Below are 18,735 nucleotides of genomic sequence, written 5' to 3' on the forward strand. Positions count from 1 at the left end.
TAATATGCATATAATATATTAACGTGATTTAGTTAAATTTAATCATAAATTACTTATATAGGTTCACGCCGTGTAGGTACTTTTATATATGTACACATATTAGTTATACCTACTTATATAATGAACGATTTATGTTTCGTAGATATTAAAATGCTAGTGTTAAGTATATTAAATTCCAACAGATTGTATTTCATGTGAAATTTTTACATGTAATTTTTCTTTGCCTTTCATATTTTAAATTAAAAAAAAATAACTACTATTGTACGAGGCGATACAATTTTTAAAATTTTAAAGGTAAGTATCAAACAAAATTGTAATAAACCAATAACTAATCACTTATTAAAAATAGTGATAATAATTAATAGCTATATTATATGTTATTAACTTTAAATTATTTTTAGTTTTAAACTAGGTAGGTACTTATGAAACAAAATTACAATAACCATATAGGTACATGAAGTCATGAAATAAGTATGCTACCTCCTAACATGTATATGATGCATGAACTTACAAAAACCCGTACAACAATTTGTACATGAATATATTATTGGACGTTGCTGGACACTCCTCGTAAATTGTTATAACACGAATATTTTTAATACCAACTTTACGGTTGACATTATAATAATTCTGTTTGAACTTTACAAAAATCATCCAAAAGGTCCACGTTTGCCTTAGCACTGAAGATTAAAGTTTTTGTAAGGTTGTACTACAACTACACGTACCTATATTATGGCAACTTTTCGTAATAACCTAAAAACCAATAAGCAAATTTACATATTTACAGTAAACTTTATTGCAGCATTTATTATTAAATAGTTAATATTATTGTTGTATTTTTCATCACTAAATCTACAGAATTACATCACAAAAGAAAATAACAGGTCTAAAAAATTATCTTTATCGTCCGGGAAAATGAAGTATAATACGTCGACGTTTACGATCAGACAAGGAAGTGTTGGGGATTTTTAAAACAAAATAGAGCTATAACTTTGATTTATAAAAAAAAAACTTAACCTAACAAAGTTACAGGACGGCAAGAACAGGAGAACGCTAAAACGAAAATAAAATAATATTTTAAGAATAAGCTATTAGTCATTACATTTTTTTATTGTAACTTATGTTCGCATGAAGGAGTAAAATGCACTTTTAATTAAGTTGTATGAATAATTCCAGGTCACAGTTCTTAATGATCTGCGAACAATGACTTCGCGTCTTCTGATCTTATTGATCGCCTTATCGTTTGTCCACCCGTGGACGTCGGTCGGAGCCGCGAACTTCCTGGCTGTGCACACAATCCACAGCAAGAGCCACTGGAATGTGATGCAAGGCGTAATGAAGGCGTTAACTGATCGCGGCCACACCGTAATCGCGTTCACGCCGTTCGTGGACGGTGACAGAGACGGTTACACAGAGGTGGACGTTTCCGGTAACCTGGAGGTTAGGGTAGGATTGAACGCGACGTTGGTTACGAGTTGTCAGTCCACGCGGACGATAATGGATCACATCGCGAACTCGTCGCGCACAAACTGTGGAATCGTATTCGACCACCCGCGGATGCGAGAAATCTTGAACGGCCACCGGTCGCGGTTATTCGACGCGGTAATCGTCGAAGCTCTCGAGATGGATTGCGTGTCGTACGCGGCCACCGTTCTCCGCGTACCCGCCATATACGTTATGCCACCACCCATTGTCACGTACTCGGAGCGTTCGTTCTTCGGCCACATCCCCAATCTCGCGGCTGTCTCCAACTTGTTGTCCCGACGCGCTGTACCCAAGACGTTCGTTGACCGTTTTTCCAACATCATACAAACGGTTTACGGGTCATGGCTGTTGTGGAGCTACGAACGGAGACTCAGAAAATCCGAGCCCCGACCGTTCGATGCCGTGGATTTGGTCAGACCGTCATTGACATTTACCAACACGCACTTCATCACCGAACCTTCTAGGCCACTGACACCGGACATCGTGCAAATCGGCGGTATACATCTGACCCCGCCAGGATCGATACCAAAGGTATTCGAATATTTGATGTATACCATAATAATATGTTATAAATAATATAATAACAGTACCATATATAGTTTATACACGTAAATACAGTACCTAAAAATTTGTACCAAATTAAAGCGCATCCAAATTACCCTCGGACCCCCCTGGCCGAGTCTATTCGCCCTGTCATCATTGGTCGCCAGTCCATGTGCGAGTTTCGACCGATTTTCGTGTGCCACCCGGCGCGCTTTTATATATTTGGTAGTTTGGTACAGACTAATAATACATATAGTAGATGCCACGCCAAATAAACTGAAAAGTGGGAAATGGTATTTCATTTCAGTCGTGTACAATATTTTAATGTTTATGAAACATTTGTTATATACAATCACTTTTAACATGTTTTTAACCTCACTGATAAAAAATTGAAGACACTTCAACATTTAAAATTAAATCTTGTAACCTTATAGAAATTTGCATTTTTGTCGTAGGGTTCCATTTGCCTATAACCTTTCCTATGCAACTGAACTTGAATTATGGATTTATGACTTGTATTTAAATTCTGAAGAATTATACGGTCGTTTTACATCATGTCGACAGGATATTTTGGAATTCATTGACGATGCGCCTCACGGTGTTATTTACTTCACGTTTGGTTCTGTGATTTCGATGGCGTCGTTACCGAAAAATGTTCAGAGCACGTTACTAGAGACGCTCGCTCGGGTTCCGCAAAAGGTGTTGTGGAAGTATGAAGGCGAAATGGCTGGCAAACCTAAGAATGTGATGACGCGGAAATGGTTTCCACAACGCGATATACTTGGTACGTGCCGAGATAATTAAATGATGACATATACACTATAATTTAGTACTGAACAATATCTCGAACTATTGATTATAATATGATTAAATTATGTACATATAGTGCATCCCAATATGAAACTGTTCATAAGTCACGGAGGCATATCCGGATTATACGAAGCTGTGGACGCGGGTGTACCTGTACTTGGATTTCCGTTTTTCTACGATCAACCGAGAAATATTGACAATCTGGTCGACGCCGGGATGGCTATATCTATGGATCTGTTATCTATTACCGGAGATACGCTAATGAATGCCATTTTGAAAATTGTCAACGATGAAAAGTAATAATTGTTCCGTTTTTAAAAAATAAAATTATTATTATTATTTTTAACCATTTTTAGGTACGAGAAAAACGCTAAAATTGCTTCCAAACGGTTCAAAGACCGACCCATGTCACCCGCGGACTCTGTAGTTTACTGGACTGAGTACGTATTACGCCATAACGGAGCTTCACATTTAAAGTCTCACGCACTAAATCTTTCGTGGTATCAATATTTTTTGGTTGATGTAATTTTCACATTATTATTTACTGCGATTGTCATATTGTTCACAATTTATTATTGTTTAAAAATGATTATTAAACACATCAATAAATATTTCTATAATCTCAAAGCAAAACGTGAATAAACTAAATAAAACAACACGAATCAGTCACGTCTCCTATATAGGGTCTATAATATAGGTAATAAGTATTTTCTCAAGTCTCAATAAAATTGTGGAAAAAAATTGTTTTTGTTTTTGTATATTAAGCGATTCATGTCTTTATCGAATACCTATACGACTATACCGCCTACTGAATAACAATATATATATTTTTAATATGAAAATTATTTTACCGTTATAACAATACTTCGACGATTCCTTATCGATATATTTGAGTAAATATATTTAATATAATAATTATTTATATTTTTATTTTTTAAAATTTATAAAAATTACTCAAATGAAATTTTGGCTGTTACCAATAATACTTTTTCCTTATTACATCAATGTTGTAATGTATTAAATATTAATGCAGTCAATTAGTCTGGAGATCAGTATAGATAATGTCATATATAACTTACTATAGAAGACTTCCTCTTAGTAGGTACTCAAGACTTTTTTATTGAAATTTGATGGGATCATCAATGTAAACCATAATTTTATACTTATCTTAAATAACTTATACCTATATATGTATATTATATATATATTATAATAATTTTATTGTATTTAATATAATTGGTTTTTATTGTTCCTTATTTTGTGAACTATAAAATGTACTTCACTAAGGTTCCTTATATTGTAAGTTATGACACTATATTACGATATAAATTATGTTTAATTTAATTTAGAAGTTTATTATTACGAACTTTTAATTATTATTATTCATAATAAAAGTACCTATAATAGTAATTCATAGTTCCTTTAGACGGCGCTAGAAGTTGTGTACAGGTATTGTGCTGAATTTTAAACATCCTAGATTCCTAGCCTATCCATTCCACTATACCGTATATGGAATATGGGTATACATTCGTTTTACTTATAACTATTATTATTAATATTACAATGTTGCATAATAAAATGGGACTGATATAACTTAATAATATTGTTAAGGTTAATGAGGTAATAAAATTATAACAAATGGGGATTCGTTTTGATTACACTTAATAAATACGTATCACATAAAAACAGTAGCTTGATTTCTCGATGTAATTTTCAATCCTTAGCTATACAATGTAAACGTATTATATATTTTTAACAACTAAAGAATTTGTAAATTTTCAGTTAAATAAATTTTGTCAATATTTGAACTTTGAATGGATATACAAAATGTCGTGCCTATGCATTTTTAATATTTTCCAATTGCTATTATATAAACTCATTGGGAACCTTGTATTAAATTTTGAAACATTTTTACCCAACGAATACAATTTTATTCTCATTAATCAAAAAAAAAAAAAAAATTAAAAACATATAATAGACTTACTCGGGTCCCTCGTATTTAAATCATCAATCGACTATCTTTGAACAAAGAGTTCAAATTAATTTAACTAAAATTTCTCCTTTCAATGCCAAAACATTTCATTGATTTTTGATATCTTGCAATTTTAGTTATATCAAATTGTTTTGGCCCCTTTTTCCTTGAATTTTGTGTTACTCTCAGGAGTCAATTTTAATTAAATTTTTTTCATCTTGGAGTTTGATTAATTCGATCATGGTACCATTATTATGAAATAGTTTTAAAAAAAATAAATGCATTTATTAATGGATGTACAACGGTTCCTAACTTTCTGTTTTAGTTTATTCAAATTTTGTGTGTGTGTGTTTTTTTTTTATTTGAATTAAGCTTCGGCAACTATGGCCATTGGCAACAATGAGTTTAACTCTAAATTATTTAGATGTTATTTGGGTTACATATTAAATACTATTGATAAGGTTGGACTTAGTAATAAAGCTTATTATTTGTCTTATGTTGTCTGGGTGGAGAACTTCTGACAGGATGTTTGAGATGCTTGCTTCCCGTCTATCCATTTGTGTGTTTTAACGAGTGAATATTTAACAGGGCTTGAAACCGATTGAAAAATTTTGATTTCGGTTTCGATTTTGGATACCGGTTTCTAAAATTTTCGGTTTCGGTTTCAATTTTTCAATACCGGTATTACGAAATATCGGTTTCAGTTTCGATTTTGGATACTGGTTTTGAAATTTTACGATTTCGGTTTCAACTTTCCAATATCGATATTATGAAATTATGGTTTTGATAGTGATTTTGTAATTTTATACTACAAATTACAAGCTTTAAGGAACCTAGAACAAAATTATGTCAATGGTTTAAACTTTAAAGATAGTACCTACATTTATCACTAGACTATATTTTTTCTGATGCAAACCTTCTCCCTGTTCTGTTTTTTTTTATATACATTTTATGAATAACAATGAAATAATACTAGATTGTTTTAAAGACAAAATAAATATAATACCTATAGTAAAAAAGGATTATAAATTCACAATAATATAGTATTTTCACACTTGAATTTTTTTTTTTTGGATAGTTAAACACAAATTTATGAACACTGAAAAGTATAAAAATTAAAATATAATTTTAACTATTTATAACAGAAAAAAATTATGGTTCCTGTTACCTATAATAATCAACTATTATAATTAATTATTATTGCAAGTACTATTTTATATTACCACATTGTTTTACACCAAAGCCAATATTTAAATTTTTTAAAGACACATATACGGGCTTTCGTCTGTCAAATGTGCTACCGATAAATAATTAATATTTTTTTTTTTTTTTTTATTGAACTAAAAAAACATCAACAACAAAGGCTATTAGTTTTTTGTTAAGATACAATGTTAAGAATATTACAATGTTTATATGATGCTAACTACATATGGTTACTATTTAAGTTAATGTTACAATTTTTTTTTTTTTATCAATATGTTTAAATTTTGTTGTATAAATCCGATCCTTTGAGAAAGGCTATCATGTTCGATGTGGTCTCGTTGCTCGGTCCCAGAGCTCCATACAAGTTGGGTGGAATGTTGTATTTCTCCAAAACTTCTGAATATTGATAACACTCTGTTATTATATGTTTCACAGTTAGTGTAACCCCGCAGGCTGCACATTGAGGGGGTTCTTCTTTGGCCATGAGGTGTTTATGTGTCATCCTTGTGTGGCCTATTCGGAGACGATTTATAATAATTTTTTCTCTTCTGCTGAGATATTGATTTTTCCAACTTAGGATTGTGCTTTTTATTTCATTGAGTTTGGTCCGTTGTTTTGACCAGTGCGTTTGCCATTTTATTAGTGTATTGCTTTTAATTTGGGTTTTGATGTCGTCATATGTTACTATGTCCAGGAACTGTATATATTCTGGTTGTTAGGTTGTGCCGCTTCCCTTTGCTGCTTGGTCTGCCGTCTCGTTCCCCCTTATATTTGTGTGTCCTGATACCCAAATGAAAGTGATATTTGTTCCCCTAAGCTTTAGTTCGTTGGTTTTTTCTTGTATGTTCTTAGCAATGTCAGATGGGTTTGTAGTATTTTCTAAGCTTCGTAGTGTGCTCAATGAATCAGTGAGTATCAGATTATTTGTTAGCATTTTGTTTTGTTTTTGTATGTATTCTATTGTTTTGATGACGGCTATTGCCTCAATAATTAATATTATTTATTATTCATTACTACCTATTATAATTTATAATAAAACAACTATATTAATTTTTCAAATAGTGAAATGGTTATCAATATTTTAATCATGATCCCATGGGTGTATCAATTCGATTTACGTATTTACGTACATTTTAAAATAATTTACGTTAATTAAACAAAAGCATTATTTAAAATATTAAAATTAAAAAAATTGAGATGTGATAATAACGGTTTCCAATTTTTTCCGATTTCGGTTTTAAATTTAATACCGGTATCAAATTTTTTGCGGTTTCGGTTTTAAATTATAATACCGGTATCCAATTTTTTTCGGTTTTGGTTTTAGATTATAATACCGATATTCAATTTTTCGATTTCGGTTTTGACTTTAATACCGGTATCCAAATTTTTACTGTTTCGGTTTTAGACTACAATACCGGTATCCAATTTTTTTCGGTTTCATTTTCGATTTTGATTTCGGGTTTTTAACGGTTTATACCGATTTCTCAAACCGGTTTTGAAATCGGTTTCAAGCCCTGATATTTAACATTGAATAATGTGTAAAACGAGCAATCTTTGATCAAATACTCAGTTATATTTATTATCACAATACACCGAAAAAAGATAAAAATAGACAATAGTTGATATCATTCAACAAGTAACATGAGGAAAATGTATTGTATATACGACTGTATTCACTGATTTTGCCTAAATTGTCTTAGACAAATTTTTGCTGTAAAGAACATAGCTCTGGCCATTTCTACGATTGTTCTCATTGACCTTTCCACTTTGCTATGTTGCTGAGGTGTGATGGTAGCCCGTAGGTACACTCGTCCCATGCTTTGATACCAAATTTATCCAATATGGCTTAAACTTCAGCATTTTTATATTCCAGATTACAACCACCTCTTAAAGAAATTACTGAAACATTCAACTAATTTTTTACTGTATTTAAAAATAGTTCAAATTTATTTTTCACTTTTTATTATGTAGTTATTTAGGGAACTTGCGTCGTATGCTATCTACATGAAAAATGTATCTACTGTTACGTCCCGACTGAACGTCGATTCATACATCAACGTAGAGATGAAATATTGATGTATACAATGTAATAATGTCTTTATTTTCACAATTTATTAAAACTTGATTCAAAAATACAGTTTATATGCTATAAAGGTGTTGGTGAGCGGTGTTACGACCTTACTCTGAAATATTGTTTTAAATGACAATGAGTGGTTTTACGACCTGCCTCTAAGCGTCTTAAATGTCCCTAACCGTCTGGCTCACATTTTAAAAACCGTCTGACGAGCTCTTGTCGTGGTTTCCCTTATATATGCTCGTATCAGTAGGAGTAGGTGGTAGTATGTGGTGGTGAAATCTGGCACAAGGCAGAGTTTGAGTCTCCTGGCGTAATTGGTTATTCTGGTCGATTCACATCCTTTCTTAGTAACAGAGACCTTTTCCGAGAAGAGACGTGTGACAATGCTTTTATAGTTTAATTATCTAGTCTGGTGTTTTACAATGACCTCGGCATGTTATTTTATGTTAATTGCCTACTTAGTTATATCAACCACTCATAGTAGAAACGTACACTATGTTTTGAATATTGATAGGGTACGTAACACTACCACAATTATTGTTTGTTGGCCTTGTATGTTATCTACAATTTTCCGCCCTGGAAGCTGTAAATTGTAGGTATCGTCTGGGCATCTGGGCATTATTAAATGAAAGAACTTTTTTTCATATCTTCAAAAAACTAGTCAAAAAGGTTCTTGGATGCATTAAGTGAACCACTCTCCCATTAACTGCCATTCCAATAAGTTGGTGGCACCACTTGTTTTTATGCCTATTTTACTTTGACACTTTTTTCCATTTTCGTCAACATAAGTAAAAATTTATTTTGTTTTCTGATGGACTGAAATATTTGGCATCCTTTCTTCTGACAACGTTAACATTTTTCTATAATAATTTTACCTTCTTCATCACTTTTTTGGGTATTCTTCATATATTCCTTAATAGCCCCTCATCCACATACTTTATTATTTGAATTTATTGTTGTCATACTTTAGCAGTGGTCAAAACACCATGTTGTTTTAAAAAATCGTTGCAAGTTTTGTCATTGCAAATAACATGTCTATAAAAGTCAATACAATTTTTCATTTTGATTCGACAAAAAATAATTTAATTACACACCACTTTTACGAGCCAAACCGTAAGTCATGTATCTACTAACTATTATATGTGTAAAGTGTAGGCTGTAGAGTGTATTATAGATGTTTATAATTATACGGTTATACCTGCAATATCAATCTCAGTACAAAGTAGATATCAACCGAAAGGTAGATAACATATATAACGCGACCAAAGTACAGGTAGGTAGCATACAACGCTAGTTCTTTTTTTAGTTTTAATATTACTCGATGTGAATGACTCTGTGTTGTTTACCATAAATACAGCTTTGCAGAAAATTATGTTTTTCGTTTCTGTAAATTGCATCTACATATATTTCAAGTAGCTCCGACCAAATTCTACATTCCGATGACTTAAAATTGCATACCACTGTAGTAACCTGAGATTTTTAATCGCAACATTTGATTGGCCACCTTGTTGTCATGGTCTTGTTCTCATAACCATTGAAAACATTTACTGGGCGGAGTATCACATTCAAAATCGCACGCGCTCATAACCTGACGTGGTAAGAATATTTTTTGATTGATATAATCATATAATTTTGACTTTATTATTTATTGTGTTTGTTATATTGTTAATAACTTATTATGGCCTAAAAAAGATTCACAAACATATTTATACATTTTTCCATAGTGTCAAAGAAAAACGTGAATAAAAAAGAGAGTATTGACGCTTCATGCAAATATATCGATACATGTATATTATGGCATGCGATGTCATGCGGCTACTGTAGATTTCATTTGATATAAGAAGTAAAAAGTTAATAATTTAAAAATATTAATTATTATCGTTATGCTTAGAATCTATTAAATATAATAAGGATGGCAACGTTATTCTATTATTATTAATAATCTGTTGCTAGGGGCAACCCAACACTCTAACATTAATTTTATCTTTGTTATTGTTTGGTTGTCATGGCAACTCGAAATCTGTCAGAAAAATCGCCACGCATACGGTGACTATGTAATGGTAACGCTCTCGGTGTAGCATACATTTATATAATTATTAATTGCTCCTGACAGAAGACATATCAATTAAATTACACAAATATTAAATGTTTTACTATATGATGACTATTTATAACAGTCGTGTTCTGCATGTACTTAATTGTTATTACTCTTTAACTGTTGATCATAGTAAATTATACTTAAACAAAATTTACTGTATGACAATTCATCTGAACTTATTAAAATATGTTAACATGAATATTTTGTTTTCAACCTGGATACACGAAAATGTTTTTTAATCAATGTTTTGTACAGTTTTCGTTGCCATGGTTAATAATTAACAAAAATGGGTTTATGATTCATAGATTTTTTTGTAAAAGGAAAATGTTGAGTAGTGTGCTGTGATTTTTACGGTAGACCTATTGTAATTTAGATAATATTATACTCTATATAATATCAGTTGAATCATCTTATCGTTCTTAATTTTTAAACTTAAATAAATGAATATACATAGATAGGTATTAACTACCTTATATTTTTATTAGTTAAAATTAGGAAAAATCCAATGTATGATCTCATTTCTGAACCCTACGATGAAGCATTAGTCAGAAAAACTGTTGTGAAAATTAAAAAAAATAATGAGTTTATAAGCCACAAACATTCAACTATCATATTTGAGATAATATATAATTTCTATATTCTAGGCTTTAAACGCGACTTTTTGATGCATGTTTTTACTTCATCTTCCCAAGACGTAACTATATATAATGACAATCATTTATATATTAGGTACAACAAAAATACTTTATTCTACTATAAATATAATATTCTGTAAAATATAACCTTAGCGTAGGTATATGCTTTTTGGTATCGTGACATTCTCATAGGTTTTCGTCATTTTAATGGTTTAAACTTCTATATTGAATAAGTATTATGTTACGAACTTATAGTACGTGTAAACACAATAAACACTGGTGTACCTAATCATAAAGTCATAAATAATTATCTTTTATATATTTAACATTTGTCTTTTTATATTAGTGGATTGATAATTGATGTATTATAAATTGTAGGTCGTTATTGCAATGTAGCTGTTTTATCTTTTTATGCGATTTATACGATCGGCCATGGCATCTATAATATAATTATATTAATTATTATAAGTAGCTATGATAGCTTAATATTTAGTAATCTAGTGAACTTCAACAATCCGAAAGGTGAGTAATATGAGTGTTCTATTATATAGGTATTGAAAAAGTTATCTATCTAGTTCTAGGCATATAATATATTTTTAAGTATCGTAACGTACCAATAGCAGTAATATAGCACTACATAATAAACAGCAGTCTTGTTAAAAATACTTTCAAATTGATTAGAATACGTATTTAAATAGGTACATTATTATAGCATTTGTATTTGAATAGTCTTTAAAATATTTTTAAATTCTTTAGAAGTCCCTACTTCTTTGAAGTTCATCAGATTGTTTTTGCGTTTATCATATTTTAGGTTCTGAGTGGAGCGATGAGAATGGATTGATTTCACAATGATGTGTGTTTATTATTAATTAATTAATTTTGTGTATGCGTGTGTATGTACGCGATACGTTGTCGAAATAATGCTTCTATTTTTAACTTCAGTAGCTTTTTTGGTTGGAAAGTCAATCTAGTTGGTGCATTAAGGAGGTCAAATTTTGAAATTTCTAGTAGTTATAAAAACACCGGGGAAAAAATAAAAGCGGGTAAGTGGATGTCGCTCTGCTGTACATTAGGTGGTGGGGTGGACGTCTGACTAGAGTTGGTTAGATTTGAATGCAATGATAGGTGTCATTGTATACGAAAAATGATTCTGAACGAAGATGATTTGTCAGTCTAGGATATATTATATATTTAAATATTGTCATATATTATATTTTGAAACAAATATATTTTTTTTCAATTAGGACGCATTTTGAATAAGGCATGGTTAATCAATTTTTCCAAAAACATTGCATGTAGTTATCATAATTCATAATACCTTATATTATCATAGATATACATATACCTGATTTCGTAAAAATTTAAAACTCAAACACTCAAAACATTTATCCTATAATGACGCTTCGAGTTTTCTCTATGGGTACCTACTTAAAGAAAAACTTATAGAAAACTTAGTGTTGTATTTTTAATCCTTAGTTATGAACACAAACATTTTTATGATTTTTCAACTTCAAAATAATTTGCGAATATTCATGGTTATGACGAATTTTTGTCAATATTTGAACTTCAAATGCTAATAAAAAAAATTGTGCATATTTCTTCTTATAATTTTTTAATAACTATAAGAATAACTTATGAGAAACTTTGTATTAAAATTTCAAGTCTTTTTATAGGGCTAAAAAAAATTTAGCGACAAATTTTAGTAAAATTGAAAATTTTAGTTGTCTATAAATATCTCAAAAAAAGTCAAAATATTTTGAAAATTAAATCATGTAAAGCAAATGCCAATCTTAATAACTGGTAAAATTTTCAAGTATCTACTACATATACTTTTTGAATAATAACAAATATTTAAAATCGTTTCAGGATAAATCGTTATCGTTACGCTATTTCGTAAAAATTTAAAATTCAAACGCACTTAAAATTTTTCCTATAATGACGCTTGGAGTTTTCTCTATAGCTACTTGAAGGAAAACTTACTGTTATATTTTTAATCCTTAGTTATAAACACAGACAATTTTATGATTTTTCAACTTCAAGATTACTTGCAAAATTTCGCGTTTTCGACAGATTTCGTAAAAATTTGAACTATAAACGCTTATAAAAAAAATTGTGACTAACGATTTTTAATTTTTTTAGCTTCAATAAGAACAACTCATAAGGAACCTTGTATTAAATTTTCAAGTTTTTTTGGTCATCCAACATTTTTTTACTGGCACTTCAAAAAAAAATTCTCAAAAAAATCAAAAATTTCAGTGGTCTATAAATAACTCATAAAAAGTCAACATTTTTTGAAAATTAAACTGTATATAGATATTACTAACATAAATATTTAGTGAGAATTTCAAGTATTTACAGTGATTAGTTTTTGAATCACAACCATATAAAAAAATCGATTTTGTCGAAAACTGGTTTTGCGTAAAAATTTCCGTTTCTGTCATTTTTTTTTTGTTTTTCTCAATTTTTTTGAAAACTGTTGGAAAATGTTTACTTTTAACCTTTATAATGCACCAAGGATATTCGCTTTTACATCGGAAATCACCCCCAAAGTTTGAAATTGAAGCATTATTTAGACTAGTTATGCTGTACACACACACACAAAAAAAAAAAATCGGGTATGTGGGTATCGCTCTGCTGTACATTGGGGGTGGGGTGGACCTCTGACTAAGGTAGGTTAAATTTGAATGCAATGATAGCTGGTATCATTGTATACGAAAAACGATTCTGAACGTTATAACATCCTGTATATTATAGATTATTAAAAATTTTAAAATCTTAGATTTAAAAAGAAAATTTTTTATGAATTTCTAGATTAAAATAATTTACGAATTTTTGTGATTTTTACGTATATTGTCAAAATTAAAATTTGAATGCATGTAAAAAAAAATTGTGGCTATATATTTATTTTATTTTTCAACTGTTATTGTAAAAATATGTAAGAGCCTTGTTTTAAATTTTCAAATCTTAGATATAAAAGGAAAATACCTTATGAATTTCTAGTTTAAAATAAGTTTTGCGAATTTTCGTGATTAATATGTATTTTGTCAAAATTAAAATTTGAATGCATGTAAAAAACTTTTATGAAGTTCTTTCGTTCAGAATCTAAAAGTAGTAGTCGTGGGTGTTGCTCTCCTGTACATTAGGTTACAATAAGTGGGTTACTGTAATGGTTGGAATTAAATTTGAATCCAATGATATTTTATTATTGTATACAAAAAACGATTCTGAGCGGAAACGGAAAATTTCATGTATGTATGGTCATTTATTTTAAAGTTATATCAAAAACCAAAATCGTTCCTAGTTGAAAACTGATTGTGCGTAAAATTTATCGTTTTTCCCTTAATTTTAGTTTGTTTATCCCGATTATTTAGAAAAATATTAATAATTTTTTACTTTTGACCCCCCTAAGTATCAACTAAATTCACTTTCTGATCGAACGAGGTACTGAAGTCAAAAATCGAAGTACTTTTATTGCTCCATAACGTGATGACAGAAAAAAAACACACTTCATGGTAAAATCAATACATTCCTCGCTCCGCTCAGAATCTAAAATTATGAAAAACTGTGATTTTTACTCAAAATCAATTTTTGAGAAAAATGATTTTAGATAATGGTTTAACTCTAAAATAAATTACGGTAGATACATGCAATTTTCATTGAATGTTTAATGTTTATATTGGAATTTTATATATTTGATAAAAAGACTGAAAATTTCAAATGTCCATAAATAACTTAAAAATATTTGAAATATTTTAAAAATTTTATCAAAAATATTAAATTCCAGTACAAAACATTCAATGAAAATTGCATTTATCTACGATAATTTGTTATATTTTTGATAAAATTTTCAAAATATTTCAAATATTTCAAATATTTTTAAGTTATTTATGGAAATTTTCAATCTTTTTTTTTATTAATGACAATAAAATTGTATTAATTGAGTAAAAATGCTTGAAAATTTAATACAATACATAATATATTGTCATAGTGGTAGTTAAAAAATATTAAAAATAGATAGTCACAATTTTTTTAATAAGTATTGAAAGTTTGAATGTTAACAAAATACGTAAAAATCACGAAAATTTACAATTTACTTTAGTTGAAAATTCATTAAAATTTTTTTTTTTAAAACTAAGATTTGAAAATTCAATACACGATTCTGCATGAGTCTACTTTTATCAAATAAACATTGCTACCGGAAAATCGAATTAAATTTTTATGAGCATTTGAAATACAATATTGGATATTCATTAAATTTTTTTGTACCGACATAGGTACTTATTATTTTGTTGTTATTCAAAAACAAATAACTGTAAACATTTTAAATTTACACCATATGTTTATTTTATTAATTTCTTTACTTGATAAAATTGTCAAAATATTCTAACCTTTTTTAAGTAAGTCTAACCTAACCTTATAGACTTTTTAAATTTGCCGTTTTATTTAGATCTTATTCTTTAAATGTCAAAAAAATTTTATTCACTGTAAAAAACTTGAATAATCAATACAAGGTTCCCCATAATTTGGTATAATACCAACTAAAATCAGTTTCAAGTAAAAAATCTCTTTTTTAAAAATTTTTTTTATCAAACCGACATTTATTAAGTACTTCTACAACCTTTGTCCTATACCGAGAATGAAAAAAAAAAACATCTTATTGCAAAGTCTATACAATTCATACCTTCAATCAGAATCTAAAATAGTAGCCAATAACGTGCTATGTGTATTATGTTTAATGCATGCAGCAATGCCCATTTTCTTAATTTACAGTTCGTTTTAACAGAACTTAAGGAACTATACAATGAAAACCACGAGATTAAGTTTCTTGGTGCTAATGATCACGTTATGTGCGTGTTCAACACCATTCCTGCCGTGGACGCCGATCGATGCAGCCAACATCTTGGCGGTGCAGACGCACGGCGGCAAGAGCAATTGGAACATGATGCGGGCCGTACTACGGGCATTGACTGACCGCGGCCACAACGTGACCGTGTTTACACCGTTTTTGGACGGCGATCGTCCTTTTTACACCGAGGTGGACGTATCTGACGCCATGGTGATGAGGGTCGGGATGAACGTATCGCACTTTAAAAGTTTTCAGTCTACGCGGACGATGATCGCGTTCAACTTGAACTCTACCCGGAACAACTGCGGAACCATATTCGAACATCCGCGGATGCGAGAACTCTTCTTGGACAGCCGATCGCATTCAATTGAAGTGGTGGTCGCCCATGCGCTCATTTCGGATTGCGTGTCGTACGCGGCCACCGTTCTCCGCGTTCCCGTCATATACGTCGTCCCACCGCCCATAATCACGTACACGGAACGTTCATTCTTCGGTCACGTCGCCAACCCTGCGGCCGTCTCTAACTTGCTGTTCCACCGTAGCGTTCCCAAAAAGTTTGTCGATCGTTTCGCCAACACGTTGCAAACGATTTACGTTTCATGGATTTTGTGGCAAGAAGATCGCCGGTTACGAGAATCCGATCCCCGGCCGTTCGATGCAGTCGATCTGGCCAAACCGTCGGTAATTTTCACCAACACGCACTTCATCACCGAACCTTCGAGGCCACTGACACCGGACGTCGTGCAAATCGGCGGCATCCATCTAACACCGCCAGGACCGATACCAAAGGTATTCAATATAATATAGTCTATTACAGTTTGTTTATTTGATATTAGTTATATACTTTATAAGTTTATAACACCTTGGGAATTATACAAGTGCCATACTTAATAAGGTCTACATTTTTAACAGGACATATTGGAATTCATCGACGTAGCGCCTCATGGTGTGATTTATTTTACGTTAGGCTCGACGATTTTGATGACGTCGTTACCGGAAAATGTTCAGAGCGCGTTACGAGAAGCTCTCTTTCGGGTTCCGCAAAAAGTACTGTGGAAATACGAAGGTGAAATGACGGGTATACCAAAAAATGTGATGATACGGAAATGGTTTCCACAACGGGATATTCTCTGTACGTGCAGATATGTTGAAATTATGACATGTATAAATATATATTATAGACTATACAGTTATACTGTATACCATCACATTTTACATACTGAATTATAATGTTAATTATTAATTTTAATCTGGCATTATTTTTATTATGTAGTGCATCCTAATATGAAACTGTTTATCAGTCATGGAGGAATATCTGGAGTATACGAAGCTGTTGACGCAGCTGTGCCTGTACTCGGGTTTCCACTTTGCTTCGATCAACCGAGAAATATTGATAATCTGGTCGACGCTGGGATGGCGATATCTATGGACTTGTTTTCCGTCACCAAAGAGACGTTTTTAAATGCTATTTTGAAGATTGTCAACAACGACAGGTGAGGAAGTTTACGCCATTTAATAAAATGTTAAATTGATATTCACCACTACTGTGATGTATATCTAACACAGGTACCAGAAAAACGCTAAAATCACTTCTGAACGGTTCAAAGATCGACCCATGTCACCTGCAGAATCTGTGGTTTACTGGACAGAGTACATTTTACGTCATAAAGGAGCATCACATTTAAAATCTCACGCTCTTAACCTGCAGTGGTATGAATATTTTTTAATTGATGTAATAATCACATTTTTATTCATTTGGTTTATTGTCTATTTCATAATTTATTACAGTTTAAAAATGATTTGTAAACATATTTCAACATTATTTAATAGTGTCAAAGAAAAACGTGAATAAAATAAAATTAAAGTACACAGATAATAAATGTTTTACTTGTTAAAAATAGTGTACTCGTATAATAAATGTTTAATTTAGGGCCCGAATTTATATGCATTTGTGTGTTTTTTTCTAAACAGTCCAAAAAATAGTTAGGAAGCTATAAGTTTTAATAATAGTTAATAAATCTGAAATACAAAGTTTTATTTCGCATATTTTGACATATTTTTGACATGCACTACATATTTCTATACTTTAAAAATTTGTATTGCATATGAACGGTTTTTAAATACATAATGTGTTATATTTTCTTTTCTTTTTTTTTAGATTCTGAACGAAGTGATGAATGTATTGATTTTACAATGATGTGTGTTTTTTTTTTGTGTCTGTGTACAGCATAACTAGTTGAAATAATGCTTCGATTTCAAACTTTGGGGGTGATTTCCGATGTAAAATTGAAGATGTTTGGTGCATTATAGAGGTCAAAAGTTAACATTTTCCAATAGTTTTCAACAAAATCGAGAAAAACAACAAAAAAATGAAAGAAAAACGGGTATTTTTACGCAAAATCAATTTTCGACCAAATCGATTTTTTTATATGGTTGTCATTCAAAATATAATCACTGTAAATACTTGAAATTTTCACCAAATGTTTATGTTAGTTTTATCTATATACAGCATAATTTTCAAATTTTTTTAACTTTTTTGAGTTATTTATAGACCACTGAAATTTTCAATTTTTTTTTGAAGTGTTGGTAAAAAATTTTGGACGACCAAAAAAACTTGTAAAGTGAATACAAGGTACCTTATGAGTTGTTCTTATTGTAGCTAAAAAAATTTAAAAATCGTAAGTCACAATTTTTTTAATAAGCGTTTATAGTTCAAAATTTTACGAAATCTGTCGAAAATGCGAAAATTTGCAAGTAATTTTGAAGTTGAAAAATCATAAAATTGTTTGCGTTTATAACTAAGGATTAAAAATACAACACTAAGTTTTTGATAAGTTTTCCTTCAAGTAGCTATAGAGAAAACTCGAAGCATCATTATAGGAAAAATTTTAAGTGCGTTTGAATTTTAAATTTTTACGAAATAGCGTTACGATAACGATTTATCCTCAAACGATTTTAAATATTTGTTATTATTCAAAAAGTATACGTCGTAGATACTTGAAAATTTTATCAGTTATTTAGATTGGCATTTTCTTTTCATGAATTAATTTTCAAAATATTTTGACT

At 30.5% G+C, this 18,735-nt stretch overlaps 2 protein-coding genes across 4 annotated transcripts; both read left to right on the forward strand.

The window, feature by feature from the left end:
* The first annotated feature begins 65 nt into the window (after positions 1-65).
* On the forward strand, positions 66-15,736 carry LOC107166941 (UDP-glucosyltransferase 2-like). 2 transcript variants are annotated; one of them, XM_089230328.1, is made up of 6 exons: positions 66-294; positions 1,177-2,016; positions 2,593-2,812; positions 2,915-3,134; positions 3,195-3,278; positions 15,594-15,736. In XM_089230328.1, exons 2-6 carry the CDS (start codon positions 1,204-1,206, stop codon positions 15,601-15,603), a joined length of 1,347 nt encoding a protein of 448 aa, XP_089086454.1. In that variant the 5' UTR covers positions 66-294; positions 1,177-1,203; the 3' UTR covers positions 15,604-15,736. The 2 variants fall into 2 exon arrangements, with proteins under 2 accessions (XP_089086454.1, XP_015371281.1); XM_015515795.2 differs by lacking the exon at positions 15,594-15,736 and having other exon boundaries at positions 67-294; positions 3,195-4,037.
* Positions 15,625-18,052, forward strand: LOC107166944 (UDP-glucosyltransferase 2-like). Of its 2 annotated transcripts, XM_089230326.1 has the most exons (5): positions 15,625-16,458; positions 16,582-16,801; positions 16,943-17,162; positions 17,236-17,379; positions 17,828-18,052. In XM_089230326.1, coding segments are annotated over exons 1-5 (1,419 nt in total). In that variant the 3' UTR covers positions 17,829-18,052. The 2 variants fall into 2 exon arrangements, with proteins under 2 accessions (XP_089086452.1, XP_015371285.2); XM_015515799.2 differs by lacking the exon at positions 17,828-18,052 and having other exon boundaries at positions 17,236-17,635.
* The last annotated feature ends 683 nt before the right edge of the window (positions 18,053-18,735 follow it).

The sequence above is a fragment of the Diuraphis noxia genome, unplaced genomic scaffold (assembly GCF_037042655.1).
Source record: "Diuraphis noxia isolate RWA-SAM2 unplaced genomic scaffold, SU_Dnox_SAM2 contig0007, whole genome shotgun sequence".
NCBI lineage: Eukaryota > Metazoa > Arthropoda > Insecta > Hemiptera > Aphididae > Diuraphis > Diuraphis noxia.